At 34.4% G+C, this 21,665-nt stretch overlaps 1 protein-coding gene across 11 annotated transcripts in view; it reads left to right on the top strand.

The window, feature by feature from the left end:
• PDE4D (phosphodiesterase 4D) overlaps positions 1-21,665 on the top strand; it is a 1,241,089-nt gene that overhangs the window by 986,701 nt on the left and 232,723 nt on the right. The window contains exon 1 of one of the 11 annotated variants that reach the window (XM_079144032.1): positions 89-5,318. The exons of the other annotated variants lie outside the window; for them this stretch is intronic. Coding sequence (XP_079000158.1) covers positions 5,254-5,318 — 65 coding nt within the window. The 5' untranslated portion in view covers positions 89-5,253. Of the gene's footprint in view, positions 1-88; positions 5,319-21,665 lie in introns of those variants that run through there. 11 annotated transcript variants of the gene reach the window in all.

The raw sequence follows: 21,665 nt of genomic DNA on the forward strand, positions 1-21,665 counted from the left end.
CATGGAACAGTACATTAAGAAAGGGTTAAAAGTACCTTTTATGATATATACTTGGATATATATATATATACACACACACTATAAATATATACACAATAAAATGTTTATCATTGGACTATATCTAGAGTGCATCAGTCTCACCCAACCACACAGAGCCTCTGAGCACCTTTCTAGGACTCATCCTTAGTTGTGAAGTGTGGTCAGGAATCAGAGCAGGAGTTTGAGGATACTACTGTCATCCCTGCTTGATTACATTGTCCCATGTATTTTTTAAAAGCATTTATTTAATTCCAAATGAATTAAATTTATAGAGATGCACTTATATTTATGATAAAGAAAAACATGAAGAGTAAAAGAAGAAAAAGGGAGGTATAATACAAAGAAAACTCAGCAGCACTTAAAACATTTTAAATTAGACAGTTTAATTCTTTATTACATTTTTCCTTGAAATCCAATATTGAATCAATACACAGTTCATGTCATCTTTACTGGTCCCAGGCAGATGTGGTTCTAGCTCTGTATAAACTAGCTTTCTATATCTTTTAATAGGCAATGAAATTTGTTGACAAATATCAAAATCTATACACTGTCAGAGTTCTCACCTGTTGTTACATTCTGAAATGATCATTTATTACTCAGCATTACTTTAAAAGACAGTCAAAATGCCATCTGCTCTACAGGTAATAGAAAGCCCCTTTTATTCATTCAAGCTGGGACTATGGCCAAAGACCTTATCTCATTTAACGTCTAACAGATTCACAATATTGTCACCAACATGCTTAACATGATGTTTATGCCTAAAAATAATAAACAAAGACCGTGACATTGTTTAGTTATTTTATCTTGAAAATCTAAAAGTTATAGCTGTTAAAATATGTCCATACTTATATCAGTAATACACACACACCACTTTTAAAATAGGCTTTCATTGCCACTGTCCAACTGTGGAGGACAGATGGTGTTAAAACCATTTCAAGAACTTGATAGAACATGTTTATATTGCTCTCCCCCCCCCCCTCTTTCACACACATACTTTGGAATTATATATAATAACTGGGTACAAATATTTTGAACAAATAATTATTGGCTCTGTTTATTTGAAATTAGTATCAGTACATCTATTTTGCAGGGATGTTGTGATGAATAAATAAGAATATATACCACCTATAACCTAAAAGTGCTACATATGAATGTGTATAGTATACCATACTAATAAATAATACTTATTATTATCCTGGCCTGACATTTTAGGTAAGAAACATGAAGGGGCTCCTTAGGAATTTAGTCATTTAGGAGGTTCTTGCCAATGGGAAAGTCCTTGAGTCCAATTGTACATACAGTGGGTATAGTAAGATAAAAGGATGGTCAGGAAACTATTCAGAATTCTTCTCCACATAAGGAAAATATCCTAACACTTCTCAATAATGAGGAAATGCAACAAGAGTTCCAAGTGACTTGTTCTCTGCAGCCTTGAATTCAAGTACATTTGACAGGCCTAAATAGGTAGCTAGTATATAATATCATTCTATGAAATCTATTCAGGACAGATAGGAAACTGTAGAACATCTTTTGTAATCTGAAAATAGGAATTTTACTTAGAGGACAGAAGATTGAGAGTAGAGAAATATTTCAAAGTGACAGTACCTGAGAAAACCTGGATTGTATAGTAATAGCTCATTCCTATGGTTTCAGTTTGCAGGTATAATTCATGGTTCTTAATAAATCCCAGTGATTCCATAGGTTATGCTCATCATAGACTGATAAGAAAAATGTAAATCACACTTTAGGGTGCACATCTACCTGTATGTAGTGAATATTTACCATGAGACAGTTGCCACTTGTATTTAGGGCATGAGTAGTTGTATGAGACGGGTTTCAGGTGATATTTGAACAATTGATACTTTAAAAAAATATATTTACTTGTATTTTGGAAATAATATAACCAGTATATTAAACATAAAATAAATTAAAAGTTAATTTTTAAATTTAGTTTAAGTTTTTAAAAAAGCAGATAAGTGAAGAAAAATATCAAGTAATGGCAAATATAGGTGGTATCCAAATGATTGAAGTTTGAGGAACATCTTATTAGATAGCAGCTTTATTCAGCAAAATATACATAGATGAATGACCCAGTGAGCTTACACATCTGTGGTACAGATCATTGAAATATGATGACAGCACGCAAATAGAAAGCAGTCTACACATTATACAGTTAAGTATATTCAGAAAATTCAGGGAAATGGCAGGAGCTACTGATCATAGGCACATTCTCCAAATCTTTAAAGACAACAGGGGTGCTTCATAAGCCCAGATTCCCCACATGCTGACATCTTCCTCAGCCAGGACACCATCACATGTTTATAGGGGGTGGGGGGTGCGGATAGTGTCATATCTTCTCCATTCTGAACAGCTTTTAAGAGGGAAAGTCACAGGCCACTCAGATTATAGAACAGTATTTTAGAAATGATCATGCGGAAAACTTGCCTTTCAATGGACACAACACAGTAATATTGAATGAGTACTATTAGTTTTGTTTTACTTTGTTTATTAGTCTGTCACTAAAAAATATTAGGGGTTGAAGCAAAACATAAAGTTTAAATCTCTTCAGTGTGATAATGCTGTGTGTCACTCTTTCTCTGTGATGGCAATCTTGATGTACCAATCCAAAGACTGTGAGTGTTCTGGTTCATTGTATATATTGTCCAATTCCCCTTTGAACTTGTTTTCTTTGGATGGGGATGGGGAGGATATATTAGTCATTAGGGGACTGTTACTCAGTAGATGCCCGCTAAGTGTGTTGGGGTTTTCAGAGAAGGATGCTTGGATTACAGGGAACTTTGAGCAAGTTAGTGAGAAATGGCACATGAAGAGGCACCAAGCTCCTCCAGTGTGAGTGACAAAGAAGGGAGTGGCCACTAGCAAGTAATCTCACTGGGACAGAGCACCTCTGGGGGACTGAGGAACACAGGGCTGATTATTTCTGGAGAGCTTAACATGACATTCAGACATGGGACTCTGTGATTATTGTCATTTTCCTTCTGATACAGTAACAAAAGACAGTTGGCAGACTTTCCGTGGGAGAGAACAGTGTCACAGAGAAAAAAAAAAGTTGCTTTATTTTACATATTTGCTCATCTTTTACCACATTAAAATTCTAAGGAGAAAAAAGTCAAACCTCCTAAGTTCTCCTCTCCCAAAGGAATAGTAGCTTCACAAACCTTCCTTGGAATTTCTAGGACTGCGTGATCAGTTAAACTGTTTTAAAGTGACAGCAAGATACCAAACGTGGGTCAGAAGAAAGAACCACAGGACAACAGAAAAACTTAAAGAGATAAGTATGTGGGAATCAATTAGCATTTACCTTAAGAAGCTTGAAACTCAAAAGAAGACTAAATCACAAATGCACCTTGAAGTGTGACCAGGGAAGAAGTGGAGGGTTTGTTGTAATAAGCAGCTGGAGCCTCTGGCGGATGCCTTACTACATTAATTTTCCAAGTTGTTTGGGTGGGTCACCACTGCACTCCAACATCCTGTCTGCAAATGCTAAATAAATACCAAGTTCACGTCAGACTAGAGAACCAACGCACAAACTAATGTCATTTAAGGAATCAGAATGCTTAAATTACTTTGCACTTGATAATTCACATTCAAAATAATTGAAGTTGGCATGGAGGGATATCTATGCTTTGTACAGACGTTCAGGGGACAGACGGAATGGTCAAATATTCCTTGTTAGGAGCAATTGGAATCAGCTTAGATGATATCTCCTCTAATAGACCAGCTTTTATTTCAGATGTAGGATGTGGGGCAGGTATTAGTCTGGAAAATGAGATACTCACATGATGTAAAGCTTCATTGTAGACTGAAGAGCTGTTAAGAAATTAGCAAACCCAGAGTCTTTGTGTATATAAATCAATAAAATTTGCATCATTTTTAAAAATAAGGTTCAAAGCACATTGTGAAAGGGCACAGCCTCCATACACGCAGCCACTTGTCCAGCAATAATGCATTTGGATTTTTCAGTGTAAACATTTCAGCACCTCCTGATGCAAAGATGCCTGTTTACACTTGGCTGGATTTTTAAGAATCCATTTTCATTTCCACAACCAACCCCAAAGTGTGCAGCATTTTATTAAATTCTAATCAAAATGAACTGCTAAGTCCTCAAGTCTTCTCAACTTTGCTCCTGACCAGAATTTTAGTTTTCCGTGTTTCAATGTGGTGCTTTGAGAAAAATATCTTTTTTTTTTTTTTTTTAATAAACAAAAAATTCAATGGAAAGGGGTGTGTTCCTCATAAAGGTGCTCACGGATTTTTACCCTGAATAACACAGACAACTCATTTTCTAGAAGAGGAAACAGTTTTACAAGTTTTGAGAGGTCTCCTGTCTGCTTGGCTGGTTTACAGTTCTGGACTCAGCTGGTCCGCCCCTTTCTTTGTAAATTTCAGCAATTGACCCGGCGGGGCTGGGCGCTTGCTTTTTTTTTTTTTTCCTTTCTTTTTTTTTTTTCTTTCTCACTTCCCTGCGATGTTTTGAACTGCCTTCTTACAGACGTCATTAGGCCCTTGAGGAATAGTTTCTGCCGGGTGAGATTGAGTGATAGTTCTCATTCACAAAGCCTTGGAGTCAAATTCTAAACAGGGGACCCGCTGGAGATTACGTTGGCAGGTAAATCGGCCCACTCAACCCAAGCTGGAGAGCTTTAGTCCTTCCCTAAATTCTTTGCTCCACCTAGAAGACTGCTTTCCTGTGGTTGCCCTGAAATGAAACTTCCCTGACAGCTCTCCGTGTTACAGTACTCCCCGTCATTTTCTTTTCCTTTCTCCTCTACCTGGGTAGTTTCAGTGTTGGCAACCTTTAAACCTGTTATTATGGAATTGCTAAAAAGAGATCAAGTGACACTTTCACTGTGCTGGTTTCCCTTGTGACCCAGATGAAGAATAGATTCAAAATTCAGTTCCTCCCTTAGCAATGCAAGACAGAGAAGAAACTGTCACTTCTGAACAGCCTAGTACTGGAGTAAATTCAGTATGAAAGAGGAACGCGCTCCTGCTGCTGAGAACCTTCCGAATGAGCTGGACTGAGGGCAAGAGGTGGACTCGCAGAGAAGTGGATTTCTTCAAGCAGCCTCCCTTGGAAATGGAATATATTTAAAATCATCTTTGTGGACAGACAGCTGAAATGTATTAATTAGGATACTTGAACATATTTTTTTCTTTTTTTCTTTTTTTTTTTTTCTTTCTTTCCCCAAAATGAGCATTATTATGAAGCCAAGATCCAGGTCAACAAGTTCACTAAGGACAACGGAGGCAGTTTGGTAATGTGCTTTTTTTTCTCATGCTTCTCCCTCTTTCCCTTTTAAGATTGACATAGTACCTGGGCATTTTGTAATTAATTGATATGGTGTGTGATGTTAAGGTTTTGTGAGAAAGAAGTATTGGTGGCTCTTTTATTCTCTATTTTGCTTCGTAACTTGTCTGCTGTATCCAAAGAGGTGCTCACATTGTTGTTTTTTTTTTTTTATTTTAACTCCATGTGGACAGTAGCCATTTATCTGATGATAATTTTTAAAGTAGGATAGACAGTGGCAAATGTATTGAGAATTTTGAAAATGAAGACATCATTTTTCACAGTCTGATTTGATTTCTTGTTTTCTCATCTTTGTATGCTTGCTGCAGGCAGGCTGGAAGTTGACAGTCTGCCCTTGTCTTTGGAAGTAATACTTTGGCTGTTGACATAGATGTGTTAGGAATTAATAATGCTATGTTTCTTTAAACATAAACATGAAACCACCTTGAACAGAAAACTGCGGCCAAATTTGTATCAAGTCACTTATGATTCAGTCATCTCTCTTGTTTTATTTTGTCATAATAATATTCCCTACTAGTGATATTTTGAGTAATTTTAATATGTTCACTCTAATGCAATGTATATTCACTTCAGTTTATTCTAATATTTATTCTACTATTTCCCCAATGCTTATTTCATATGCTCATAAGTATATGGTCCATAAGGAAAATTTCCCAACAAAGTGTCTTTTGTGCCTTGAATAGCTATTTATAGAATATTTATATGGCTATTTCAGAGGTTACTCTAATTTTATTTGTCTTCGTGATTGTAAATAAGCAACTAAACTCACTTCTAAAATATAAATCATCATGCTTCAAATAAGGAAAATAAAAGCAGTGATTTAAGAGCTGACAACAGGGACAGGATGAACAGGCAAGCAAAATCTGTTATGTATTATGTGAGCAACCAAATGCACATTTATATACTCACATTGTTTGTAAAAGAAATTCAGGTTGTGGCTTATGTTTAGAGGGTACTTGTTGGCTGTTTTTACGCTAAACCTTTATGGTGAACTGGAAGCAAGAATAGTCCTCCCATAAAATTTCTGTGAATTTTAATATACTATAGATGAAGTTTTTATTTCTTGTAATACTTGTCATTCCTTATAAAAGAATACATGCAATAACTCTTTGAGTTTATTGAAAGAAATGTTTGCACCTGTAAATATATTTGTAAGGTCCTTTCTTGCCAAACAAAAATACTCAGAAATACTTAGAATTCTTTTATAACTTACATAGCTAAAGTAAATTTCTGACATAGGTAATAAAATAAGGAATTTTTTTCTCATTTGATGATTCATATCTTTCTTAAGTGAAAAAAATCTGATATTTAAACCGATAGTGTTTAACTAATCTATTTCCCTTATTGCCTCAACTGCTAAACTGTTGGCAACAACTAGTTCATTTTGGGACTAATAATGTTGACACCCTATACCTGTCAGAGATTGTTATAGTCAATTTTTCCTACAATTCTTCTATTATTTCAAATTGTATGAGTTATTTTTCATAAATACGTAGGGCCACAATTCAAAATACATATTGAAAAATACTGATTTCTCAATGTGTCTATGTTCTATTGAACTTTAAATATTCTGTATAATGTTAGAGTCAAAATGATTTTTGTATAAAAATAAATTTCTCCTTTTTCCTTTTATGCTAATGATTCCTAGGTGTAACTACACACTACAGAAACCTCTCCGCTTTTTAATATTACTTTTTATTTCATAATATAATTGCTTGGGTGTATCACTGGGGCTTTCAAATAATTTGGCCTGAGGTTATAATGAGCTTTAATTACAGACTTACCATTTTGTTATGCTTTTTTACCATTCAAAAAGTATACATACTTTTTATTTATATTTATATATGGTGAACTCAGTAACATTGTAAATCAGCTATATAGAGAAATATATACATTTGTGTGTATAGACACACATTTATTCAATTAAACAAACAAACAAAAAAGCAATGTGCCTCTACACACAAAGCCACAAGCCTCAGAGAGCTCAGCTGGACAATGTCTTCCTACCAGAGTTCCTATTCTAAAGTCTCACCCACCTCCACCACCCGCTATTCCTTTCCAAACGCCAAAGCTTGCTTTATCCTTTTTCATAGTTAACATCCCACAAAAGAGACCTTCTGAATTATCATGTGTCCCTTTTTAAGTTTTTTTTTTTTTTTTTTTTCATTGTGCTCTTCAGAATACTTTGTTCTTTGGAGCCCAAAGTTTGGCTTTTCCATCTTAATTCTAGTTCTGTCAATCTTCTAATCCATTGGCCCACTTTCTGCATCTGTCTACTTTAGGGGAGGGAGGAGGGCCCAAAGCCAAACAGTGTCTTTGGACATTTATTACAAGTCTTCTGCAAGAACCTAGTGGTTTGGGTTACTTCTCTTTTACTTTTCCTATCTGTTTCTGTTTTCAACCAGTACCATAAAAAGTCATCCACACTAACTTTATTTAAATGTTTAATTAAGTCACCAAGGCACAGTCACGTTTTAAAAAAGGGATTTCATGACAGACTTCTAATGATTTTCACACTCTTCCTCTTAGTTCACCTTCTGAAAAAGTCAGCTTTACTTATAATTAAAATTTTATGAATTTCAAAAAATGAAATAAAAATAATCTTGAAATTATTCTCTTTTCTTGTAATATAGGTGTCACGAGATTTAAGTTTATATAATAAGGGATATAAGAGATTGTTTATTTTCATTCAGTAGTTATTTATTAATACTATGACTTGGCCAGGTTCTAACAAAAAGCAATTATGACATTTATTTAAAGCATTCTTTTGAAACATTTGCATGCATGAAATTGAGAAAAAATTAATGTGTGATTTTATGCTCATAAAGTTAATAAAATTAACAAATTTCTTGATTTTAAGGCATCATTTGCTTTTCTATTTCCATTGTTTTAGTAATAATATTATATCTTCAAATTCTATAGAAGAAAACCATGCCATTGCCTTTTCATAAATATTTGAATATTACATTACTTAAAGTTTTTATCTGCATAGCAATTTCCCATTTACAAACATATCTCAGGGATATTTCTCACTAATGTAATTAAAACATGTGATTTAGTTTAAGTAAAAAGTTATTAGCCTCACAAATATAAATGTAAAGACAACTTTGGTAAATAAAACTGGACTTTGTTCTTTCCTGCTATCAAAATATTCAGCTTTTAGGATTCACTTGTTATATTTAAAATCATTCATTATGTAATCTGGAGAAAAAAAAGAACTGCTGCTGTCCAAAATATGACTACAGCTTTTTTTTAAGCAGATTTTCAAAAGAAACAGAATATGTAAAAATTGTAGTTAGGTTTATAGGCATAAAACAAAATCTGGGAGACTTAATTTCAAGCTTTTGGTAGTGGTTACTGTTTAAGGGTAAAAAAGGTAGAAATGCTGGTGCTGGAGACTTTATTTTTTCTCTCTATCCCTATATTGTTTGACTGTTTTTAATCAAGGAAGTATTATACATGAAAGTTTAAATTATTAAAAATATAACTATTTTGTGCATATCGGTAAGTTCATCTTTATGTTCTAGTTATATATATATATGCATTAAAAATAATTTACTCAAGAATCCAAAATGTAAGTATTTTGTTACTAGGAAGATTCAATTTTCTGAATTACATTCCAGCTCAGACCAATAAGTGATTGCTTTTTTTTATGATTAGCTTTCTCCTCCTAAGGTTGTAAAAATCCACATTGGCTGAGCGTTCTTATTTTGGCCTTAAAATCACAGTGGAAAGTATCTGCCTAGGCTGATGTGACTGGTTTTTATAATTGAGAATTTAAAAAAAAAGATATAACAACATTGATTGATCTGTTGATGGGATAATTATTCATAACCCCAAATCCCATACTCAGCTCTTCTCATTTTCAACACAACTTGCATATCTTAAATAGTTGTAAATACAGCTTTTGTACTCTGATTCTTCATTTAACATATCGCTTTTTCTAATAATTCATCTGCTTTTCATTTTATGGAGTGTCATTTGTGAACGAGAACTCTGTGGAGAATTTGATGGACAGTGTATTATTTAGATTTTATAACAACATTGAAAGGTGAAGTTGTTAACCAACATATTACAGAGGAGAAAATGAGTCTATTAGATGAAATAACTTGGACAAGGCCTTGTAACTAGTAACTGCCAGGGAAAGCTGGAGATAGAACCCAAATTTGTCTCCTCCAAAGCAAAAGCAAAGGCTTTTTTGAATTCAGCAATGTCATCCCTTACTACTGTCTATGTAATCTATGTTACTGTCTTTTTTCCCCCCTGATGGTACTAGGGATTGAACCCAGGGGCACTTCTTTACCACTGAGCTTCATCCCCAGCTCTTTTAATTTTTATTTTGAGACAGGGTCTCACTAAATTGTCCAGGCTGGCTCAAACTTGTGTTCCTCCTGCCTCAGCCTCCTGAGTTACTGGAATTACAGGCATGTGCCACCATGTCCATATAATTATCTTTTTTTTTAAATTGTAGTTGTACACATGCCTTTTTATTTTACACATTTATTTTTATGTGGTGCTAAGGATCAAACCCAGTGCCTCACACATGTTAGGCAAGTACTTTGCCATTGAGCTACAGCTCCAGCCCCTAATTAGCATTTTTAATAACTGAAAATTGTCCGTCTTGTAAATATATCTGAATACACTGCAATATGTGGATGCTGTCTTTTTATAAGTATAATTTCCTATAAAGTTTAAGGCTGTACTGGTTGTTGAAATGTGTGTTTGAAGATACTTGTAGATTCTATTGCCGTTGTACTTTAAACTGCTAGAAGTAAGCTCACCTGTGCCCTGCAATAGCATATATACAATATTGAATAAGGTAAATATTCCCCAGTCTTAATAGGACATCTTTACAATTATGTTATCAAGGTTTACTCGTCTCTGCAGCCTTATGTGAGGTTAGAATCAAATACTTTGTTTCAGACTGTATGGAATTTCACACAGTTTTAGTTTAACTTTGAAAACAGGTACATAAGTCCCCTTCCTATATCTTTTATTTTAGAAGTTTGCATAAATGGGAAAATAAATGAAATCTGCTTATTTACTACCTATCTAATATACACTGTGACTTTGCTTAGGTAACCACTGTCAAAGTTGGTTCAGTCTTGACCATGAGAGAGACATTTTTAATATGTCACATTGGCTCTGCAATAGACCTAAAGATGCACAGATTTTAGAAGTAATTAAGATACCTTAAACATTATTTAAAATATAACTAGGAAAGACAGATTGTATTACAGAGAAGTTTACACTTTAAAGTCATGAATTGAGATTCCCTGAAAAAACAAAAAAGTTACATGCTCACTGTACTTCTAACATGTTCAGTGTCCATAGAGAAGCCACCTAGTTTCCTCCATATCCAGGTCTATTCACCTATCAAATATAATGAATAAGGTAGACACATGAATTTCGAACATGCTTTTTCAATGAAACACTTGTTACTGATGAAATGTGACTTGGAATTTAACATAAATACATGTGTATATAGTATATTTTAAAGTAAGATTATATGTATATTTAATGTATAGATATAATTTTTTAAAGGAATTTTTTATTTTCCAATAAGAGTTTATTTATCCTAAGAACCATAAGTTTTAAAGATCCTTTTAAAATAATAGGCTATTTTTAAATTTTTTTATAAATTTGTTTTAATTTGTCATACATGACAGTAGAATGCACTTTGATACATCATATATAATGGAATATAATTTCTCATTCTTTTGGTTATACATGATAAAGAATCCCACCAGTCATATAGTTATATATGTACATAGGGTAAATATTTTAAAACATACATATGAATGAAATGTATAAGTTCAGATATATAAACACACATAAAATGATAAAACATCCAGTGAGTTTTTACCTTTGCTCCCACCCTAAATCTAATCCCTGTCCATGTAGTACCTCCCAAGAGCTAGGTCCCAAGGAGGATTTTTTTAAAACACCAAGCTAGTAACTGCTAAAATCAGGCATAGTACTACTCTCCATATGTCTTACCTCTGGATAGTCGTTTGTGTTTTTGGTATCCCTGCATGGACTGAGATAAACTGGCAGGTAATTAAACTTACTGAGGAGTTTAAGTACCAATAATTTAAATACTTCTGCCTTATAGTTGAAGGGCATTTCTCACTTCTGAGAAATCACAGGAAAGTTGTAATTAAATAATTAAGGTCTATTAATTTTATGTAGCATTTGTTTCTTGCAATTTTAAATTTGTCTGGGAGGAAGAAATCATTGCTGATTAAGTATATGCATAACTGACAGTTCAGGAATTCAGCATGGTGATTGGTAAGGAAATGCTGAGTTAATATTGAATTCACCACAAGAAAGGTGCTGCTGGGTATTTCAAACTGGGTTCTTCATCCCCTTTTTCTACCATGTCATTGGCAAGTGCAGGTCATAGGTAATATTGCCCCATGCAGCACTCTGCCGGTGACATTGCATTCAGTGGGGTCTGCATTAATACAGCTGTCTCATTTTATGTGTGTCCTAATATTTCTAACTGTAACTGTACTCTTCTTCATAAATGACCTTGAACATATGATGATTTTGAGTCTATAAGTAAAACTTGTCTTTCAGCAGAGATAAAGGAATAGCCCATTTATTAGGTCCTCTGTCACTCATTCCCACCATATAGTGAGCTTTATTGGATCAGAAGGAATGAGGACATGAGTGTGATGTTGAGAATAGGAATGAATGACTGGTCTTGGAACCACCCAGTTGTTGCTGGTGAGATTGAGGAGATTCCACTAGAAGGCTGAAGAGAAAGAATGTTGAATTCTTCAGGGAGTTTTTCATTTTCCTCAGGGAAAAATGCCTGAGGGATCCATAGGAATATTCTGAATAATATTGATACTAAACAAGAAGAATTGTCAAAGCCTGCAGAAAGGCAGGAAGACCAGCATAAGAATAAAGGGGGATAAATTAGTTTGGAGAAGATAGTCAAGAAAGCTCCTTCTTAACCAAAAACCAAAACTGATTTTCATAACCCTCTGGAGATGATACATCTTCTTAAGACACAAAGGGGTTGGAGATGAATTACAAAATGGACAGTAGAGGTGAGGTATACTTTAGCCAAAGCACCATACCGTTCCAGGGATAAAGACCTGCAGGAAGCCTGGGCTACCACAGGGCACAGAGACAGAGACCCTCAGTAAAGGGCCTGCTAAATGTAACTGCGTAGGGATAACTGCTTGAGCCTGTGTTTGGGATTTGTCTCAGTTCTCAAATTACCTATCTCTGTGGTCAAGTTTGGCCTACACCGGGATGTACTTCAAAAGAGCGTAGAGTAGGGAGAATCCCAGAGCCTAGGGATGTGGTTTTCTAATACGACATGGGAAGCCTACATGATAAGTGTTCATTAATTGCCCTCAGCCTCTTTGGGGCATGGGCTCTCCCAGGAGCATCCTGTGGGATGGTAAGGATGTGAGTGGGAGAAATTAGCAAGAGGCCAAACTGTCATTCAAAATAGAGATTAGGAAAATGCAAGGGAGGATTTCAAGGGAAGATCTGGAGAAGGCTGATCAGAGAAGAAGGAAAATTCAACACAGACCAGTACAAGAACCCCAGCCTATTTTGAACCAGACATCTGCCATCTAGCGCCCTGCCCTGTTTAATCATACTGCCACCTCAGGGGCAAAAGCGGCCATTAATGTGCTTGAATGAAAGGACATTTCCCCCTCTTCTCAGCCCTGTGAACTTCTGCAAGAGTGTAAAGGGAGGCAACTGCAAGTCCTTCCATTTCTCTACTACATATGACCAAAAACAGGAAATTAGAAAATGAGAAAGTAGTTGTAGAGTTCACGCAGGAGATTGCAACTTATAAAAAGCAGTCCTGATGTCCTAAACCCGCACAGTTAGGAATTTTTGTTTACATCTAATAATAATCCCCCTTGCTGAAATTTTAGCCCATTTCCTCCTAGTTCTCAGAGATATAGCAATAGTGAATCAGTAAATAAGTAAACTCTTGTATATAATTTGAAACTGCTACTTAGTGTTCTTGGACATTTTTCCATTTCACAGTGTGAAATATTCATTCTGAATTGTTAAGTAGATGGCACCAGTGTGACTTGTTAAATGTTTCCTTAAAGATAGTTTCATTATGTAATTGTCTTCACACTTCTACAGAAGAGTGTTCCCATTGTATTTAATTCTCCTTCTTTTTTAAAACACGTTCAAGAGGAGAATTTCAGCTTTTAATTAATTTATATGATGTATTCATGTAGCTATAGAATCCAAAGATCGTAATTCCTAACATCCATGATGTCATTCCATTGCAATGTGACACAGAATTTTTTTTCTTTACAAGTGTCAACTTGTAACCAAAGGCATTCCAAAATGGAATAGGTCATTGCTGACTGTCATGTATTTCTGTGATACTACAGCTTTGTTATGGGACAGCCATTAACCCATTGGTAGTCAGAAGACCAGCTAGTTAGGTACAGCAGTTCCTAAATCTATAGCAGTAGTTGAAACAGTAACCTAGTAATGATGATGGCTCAGGTGTATTGAGCATCTGTTTGTCAGACATTTAACTTGCTACTGTATACAGTTGAGCTCATTTCATCCTCAAAGAAATTGTATCAAAGTACACTAAAGTCATACAGCTTGTGAAATCAGGAAAACCCTGGTCTAATGATAAATCCCACTTTGTTATTGCTGCTATTGCCCCTTTTGGTTTGTTTGCTTTGCTGCACTATCTAAACTAGTTTTCGGGCACATGGTGATTTTACCTCCTGGTCTTACTTAGTAGGCTTCTACTTAGACCTTTTCTTCCTGTCCTTGATAGTTCAAGTTTCTTTTAATTTGTGCACACAAAAACATGTTTACCTTTTGTATTTGTCTACCTTTTCTCCCAAGATTTACACAAAATCTTGGATTTTAACCAGGGACCCTAGATATGTGTTAAGAAATAGAAGATGGACTTTGGCACAGTTCCATCCCTTAGAGATCTAGCTAGTTCCTGACTCACTCCGCTTAGTGACCCTCTCCCTCTGGTCAGACTACAAATTGCACTGTTTTCTTCCTTTCTGGCATTTGACCAGTTTCTTAGGACCATAAATTCTTTTAAATGAATAGGACCACAGAGTATAACCTATAATATAATTCTTCCCACCCCTAACCCCAATGTGCAACTAGCCAAGTTTTGCTAGTCTTTAACATTTCTGGTCAAGTAGGATCAAGAATAACTCTTAGTACTTGAGTGGTAAAAGGTTTTTGAGTTTTAAAAACTCAAAAATAAATTTAAGGTCAAACAGAGACCTGCAAACTAGTTTATCAGGAAAGGTATGAGGGGCAGTCCTGTTTTAATTCGTATTGGATTTTAACATAATTTTTAAACTTATCCCTGGAAAATTAACTAATGCATAGCAATTCTATTAATGATGCTGACAGACCTTCACTGCCTCTCTAAACCTACTTCTCATCTAGTCTGGAAGTGCATTCTTGGTTGTATGATTCATAGATCAATATTCATAGATACATAGTTCATAGATTGTCATTCACATCATTGTGGATCCATAGCATATAAACCATTCACAGATCATTATTCACAGGTCATTACTCACAGATCCATGTTTGGGTCTCATCTTTCTTATCAGACCACGGCCTGAGCAGGAATTCTCTTTAATTTACTCTTCTACCCTAGTTTTGCAAAAAGGTCTTAAGCTATTTTCTACATCCTACAGGATAAACCACACAGCCACAGCAGCTATAGATGACAAGAATGCAATAGATTAGTGAGAGAAGGCAATTTGTATTACACAGTCTTTGGCATCTACTTATTTTATTATGAATAGTTACCCCAAAATGTGTGGAAGCATTTCTTGTTATAATTTACAACTGTACATTGGGATAAGAGTTGTAATTGAAGGTGGAGTAAACCATCTTGTGGGCAGGAAATGGACCACAGAAGATTCCCTGAGTCTTTTGATGTGGATAAAAAAAAAAAAAAAAAAAACACAATTATTTATCTGAGTCCTATTGTTAGAAAGGAGTCTAATTGTATATGAAGCAGTATTTCTAGGTAATATAAAAGACAGACAAGAAAAGCAAACTTGCTGTTAGCAAACGTGCCATTCTAAAGTTATAATTGAGAAAGTCGTTTTACATGCATAGGTATGAAATTATGCCCTTACTTAGAAATACGAGTGAAATTCTTCCGTAACTGTAAGGTCTTTTTCATGTATATAACAAAACAAATAGTCCTATGTTTAAAACCAACATGGCTAACTTTTTTAATCTAAGGGCAACTTCTCAGAATTAGTAGTTGCTACACTGAATGATATACTGAGAGCTGCATTGGACTCAGAGAGAAAAAGTACCATCATCAATTCATGATGTTTACCCAAGGGGTGAAGGACATAGTCTGGTTCTTTTCCTCTTAAATGGCTCTGATGATCTCATGATATTTCTATGTATATAAACCCTACTATTAAATGTGCATGCAGATAAAGTTGCTATAGCAGAAGCAGGATTTTTGCATGCCTTCAAATGTGTATCCATGATTTTTGACATAGTTTTGTATATTTTTCATCTATGGAAAATATTTTGCAAAAGTATAATAAACATAAAGACTATTTTGAGATGTTGCAAGTCAAAAAAAGGAAAAAAAATAGTTATTATCAAAGATCACTCCTGTAATCACCAACCAGATTAAAAATAGTCTTGCCAGAAATCAAAAATGACCTTTGTTCCTCTTTAAGCCACTTCCCACCCCCAGTAGAGGTAATAATGATTCTGATTTCAAAAATCACAAGTTACGGTTATCTGCTTTTGAATTTTATATAAAAGCAATAATATTGCATGTATTATTTTGTCCTTGGCTATTCCCTTCATCCTCTTGCAAAATGATGTTTGAGAGATTATCCTTGTTGGTGTGTGTATGCTTCATTCATTCTCACTGATATACAGATAATATATACATATATATATATGTACATATACATATATATTTGAGAAATGAATTCAGGGTAAAAATAGGTGAACGAACTGTTTAAATAGTAATTTTTGTATAAAGCACTATATAAGCATTAAAAACTATTGTCATGGAACTGGAGGTGTAGCTCAGTGGTAAATCACTTGCTTAGCATGTGGTGAGGTCCTTTGGTCCCCACACTGGGAAGCAGGGAACAGCAACAAAATTCCATTGTCCTTTTATAATAATTGTTTGAATACAATTTAATGTCCATACTCTCTTGCTGAGATTCATGCCCAATGGACATTTCTTTTGGGAAGCCCTCCTAAACTTCCCCATTCAGAATGAAAACTCCCTTCTCCGTGCTCTCCTGAATCCTTATACACTTCTCTGTTGTAACTCTGTTTTAATGTTCTTACTAGTGTAGTACAGTTATATATAATTTTGAGCTTTATTTTGTCATATTGCATACATACATGGAATATAATTTGTTCCATGACAATCACCCATATTTCCACTTTCCTTCCTCTCCTCACTTCTCCTCTACTCTATTAGTCTTCCTTATATTTATTTATTGTTTTTTAAATGCTTCATTAAATCTTTAGAGTTATAAATAATATTGGTGTTCATCTTGCCATGATCATATATGTATGGAATATAAGTTGCTCTATTTCAGTCCCCAGTATTTCCTCTTTCTCTCTTCTCCTTCCTCTCCCTTTTGCCTTTTTCTGCTCTGCTAGTCTTCCTTCTGTTTATTTCTTATTTTTAAATTGTTGCTTTATAGATGTACACAAAGGCGAAATTCACAGTGACACATTTACGTATGTACACGTCATAATTTGGTCAATTTTATTTTGCAGTTCCTTTCTTTTCCTGTCCCTCTTTTCTCCCCTTGGATTCCCTTAGTCTACTCCACTGATCTCCCTTCTATTTTTCATGCGATCCCTCCAGTTTTTTTTTTTTTCTTTGTTTTGCTCCAGCTTCTACATGTGAGAGAAAACATTCAACTTTCTGAATCTCACTTATTTCACTTAGCATGATGTTTTCCAGTTCCATTCATTTATCAACAAATGCCATAATTTCATTTTTCTTTATAGTTAAGTAAAGCTCCATTGTGTTTATATACACATTTTCTTTATTCATTCATCTCTTAATAGGCTGGTTCCATAAGCTGGCTGCTGTGAATTGCATTGCTATAAACATTGATTGTGATATATTTATTTTAGTTCTATCATACAAATACTAAGGAGTGGGATAGGTCATATGGTGGTTCCATTCCTACTGTCATGAGGAATCTCCATACTGCTTTTCTCTCTAACTCTTGAAAGATTGTACTTATTGTCTTTTGTCTCTCTATAATCATGTAATAGAATGGACTGGATTTATTCATCTTTGTTTAGAAACGAGTCCCTATTTCCAGCACAGTGCCTATTCCATTATGGGCATTTAGTATCTGTCTGTTACAGGAACAGGAGGGGTCAGTGAATTGTTTCTGTATTACAGAGAAAATTATAATCCGTTTTTAATTTTATTTTTTTAAAACTATATGGCACCTTGGTTGAGATTGTACTAGTGTGTTGTAGAAGCAGAATTACTCTCTATGGCAAGAAGTTGTAAAGATCTGGGAAGATTTGCTTATTTCCTGTGACTTTTTAAAATCCTTAATTTACCACCTCCACTGGGAATTCCGGTCTCATCACAGCTCTCTAAATACCTTCCATCCCCTCAGATATTTTTATTTTAGAATCTGTGCTTTCTAGTTGCCATCAACATATTGTCCTTGCTTGAGTGATGCTTCTCAGTGTCATTGGCTAGTAATGAATGGTGCATACAAAAATGCCAATAAGTATTGCACATGGTCATCATCCAGTTAACATGGCAGACATCACTCTATCAGTGGGTGATTGTGAGGCACAACTGAGGAACCTGTTGGTGGTGATACCAAGATCACCTCTTCAGGCTCATTTTATCCTCCTCATGAGCATCTTGAAGCCCAACACAGTTGTCATAGTTAGGCAGATTCTGCAGCCTGAATGCTGAACCAAAGAGACAAGCTTGTCTTAGACTCCTCACAAAGGGAGTTGACCCATGACCTTCAAAGTCAGGGAATAATTCAGGGTTAGAATTCCTGGTTGCATTCTGAACTTTTCCCATTACAAAGTCAGCTTTTAACTTTACCATACTTCTAAGACTTAAAGATTTTTGAAATACTCTAATATCGATGTTTAATTCTTAATAAAAGATGAAGCGATTTTTCTAATGTTGTATGCAAAATTTTTCTAACCACTTACCTTTTAATCTGATTCTATGTCTTAAAAGATATGATTCTCAGAAAAAATTTTCATTTCTGGGGGTTTATTAGTTGCAAAAAATAAAAGTACATTTTTTCTTATTGCTTCATTTAACAATATTCTGCCCAGCTGCCCTCTAACTGTTAGAGAAACAATGATGAAGTTTATAGTCCCTACTTTTGTAAAAATTTACAATTTGTAACTAAAGTATTCCTGGGGTAAAGGATTTTGAGTTTTAGCTACTAATATATCCTTATGATATTTTTTACTTTCATGATAGGAAACCACATTTACAATTTTAAAATGTTGCAGTTGCTTTAAAAAAATCCAGTAGTGAACAAAATAATTTTAAAACCTTAAAAACTTCATTACTTGAATTTGGGATGGAGTAGTGAAATAAACCTGTACTATTTTATTTTTTCACATCAAAATATTTTCTCTGGCCTATAGAGATATACTTTGTTTTCTCTTTCTTTTCTTATCTTTAAAAATTTTTTTTTCTGACTTGGAAAACCATGCCATCATTTTAGGAGATAGTATCATTCTAAACAAATTATTTCCCTAATCGCCTTCTAACAAAACTGTTGGCAAAGTTAAATATTTAAATTTATTTTATTTAACGAAATTTTAGAATCAACAGATTTCTTACTTAGGTGAAATTAGCCTTTGCTTTTTCAAACATAAAATATATAAACTAGGGAAATTTTAATGTATATATAGAAAGGGGGATATGAGAAGGGCACATGAGAAAAAATAAATAGAAAGAAGCAAATTAAAACAAAAATAACATGTAAAATGATTATCTCGCATAATTTAATTTGTTTTTAAAAATCTGTCTTTATAGGTACTCTCCAGGAGACCTTTAGTTTTATAGATCCTACTTTAATTTTGAAAATGTTTGAGGAGCTATTTCACTAGTGAGGGAAATAAAGTTTTCCTTTCTATAAATAACTGCTGCTAGATTGATTGCCAGTTCTCTAAAGAAACTAATTTAACCATTACTGTGGTTGATTATAGTCATGTTCCTTTGTTGTTATCTTAATCCATGACTATAACTGCATCAGTTTAAATGATGTCATTTTATCAAATTGGGATCTAATTGAAACTTTTGAAAGAACAATCAAAGACCAGATTCCATGTAGGTAATCAGAAAATGGTATTTATCTCCCTCAGCAGTTAAGAATTATAACTGCCTCATTGGTACTCTGCAGCAACGGACAATGATTTGCCAACAAGTGTCAAATTATTACAAGAGTGTGACAATGAACCACACTCTTCCATGATTCCCATTCAAACATCTGGACCACTAGCTTTTCTGCATAGTTATAATAGATCCAGCTCTATAGGGCTAATTTTGAACTCAGTGACTTCAGAACCTGTCCCACCTAGCATACCATGCTTTGGTGCATATTGTGGGCACTTGTACCCTTCTTAACTTTAGCCACTGAACAAAAACAAAACAAAACAAAACAAAAAAAACTATAAGATTTTGATTAGGAACTGTGTTTAGAAGATTTTTGTTAAACTTTAAATCAATTTCTAATTTGAGCCTCCCCTTCTCTCAGATGGGTCATTGCTTCGTAAGTAATCAACTTAGTTTTTTGAAATTCAGTTTTTCATTGATTTCTGTTCTGTAGTTAATTTGACTTGCCTTGTAAATTCTTAGTAACTTTGTATATAAAGCCCAGAGGTTCATTCTTTTAATTCCACACATCATTTCTTAATAGCAAAAAAAGCCTGAATTTCCAAGACAAAGAATTTTAGATAATTGCTTCAAAGAGCTATATAATTTGTTCGAAGCACCAAATACATTTGCTTCCATAATTCATGCCATTTGTGTGAACATAAGAGATAAAGAATAGAGAACTAATAACTATGCGTGCTAACATGGGCTTCCCAAATGTTTATATAAAAGTACCAAATGCTCTTGGTGCCAGTCACTTTGGACATTCCTTTTCACTCAGCTGCTCCCTAAATATGGCAAAATTGTAAATTTCTTCATACGTTTCAAATCCCATAAAGAAGGTCTAGTCTAGAAGGCAAGATTCAGCTGAACATCAAGTGAATAGCTTAGTGGGAAGAACTGTCCATGAGGCTTTTGTGGAGGTTAAATGTGATGGTATGGGGAAATTACTTGTCTGGTGCTGGGGACACAGCAAAGCAACTAGATCTTAGCTAGTTTATTACTATTATGAGGAAAAAAATACCAAGAACATTTTCATGTTTACATTTGTTTTGACACAGTTAACATACAACCATGTAAGAGTTGTAGGCATATACAAAATGCATATGATGTGCCATATATATGACATTTCACAAGTTAAATGATGATAGAAAGTTTATTAAGAAAATGTCATCACAATCTAGTTAAAACCTAATTAATGCTTAATTTAAAAATTAATCCAAGTGTGATTTTGGATTTAATTGAAATTTATTATTTGATTATAATTATACAAGTATGGAAAAAAATAGTGTGATTTCCTACCAAATATGGAATGTTTTTGACATGACCCTGTTAATTTCTCATAGTCAGTTCTTTCATATCAATTTATCTCATAGTAGCCTACACTGATGCAACAAGAAGAGATATAAATGCCTCTGTATATAAAATAGTTCAATAGCTAGATTTATTTGTGATAATTTCCTATAGTTTTATAAAGGGTAGTTTCTACTGAGAAATAAATATTTAGTCTCTTTTCTGGCTCTATAAATCTCATAGCATAGCCCACTCCTGTTAGCTTAAGTCATTAAAGAAATAAAATGTTTTCAAATTGGGGTTTAAGTGCAGTAAAGAGAACACACATGGGACGGTGTGTGTGTGTGTGTGTGTGTGTGTGTGTGTGTGTGTGTGTGTGTACACTGCAGATCACCATTAGTTGGAGTGGTCAGGGAAGCTGAGAACTGAAGGAACCAATCAAGTAAATACCGAGAAGAGGTGCAGCAAGTTCAGAGGCCTTGAACCTGCAGAATGAGAAACAACCTTTATCAATCATTTGAAAAAGAAAAGAAGTGGAAGAAGTTCTTGTAAGAACTTCGATTTATATGGCCTTCCCACTGCAAGACTACTCAGAATCTATGTGGGTCT

The sequence above is a fragment of the Sciurus vulgaris genome, assembly GCF_902686455.1.
Source record: "Sciurus vulgaris genome assembly, chromosome: 6".
Classification (NCBI taxonomy): domain Eukaryota; kingdom Metazoa; phylum Chordata; class Mammalia; order Rodentia; family Sciuridae; genus Sciurus; species Sciurus vulgaris.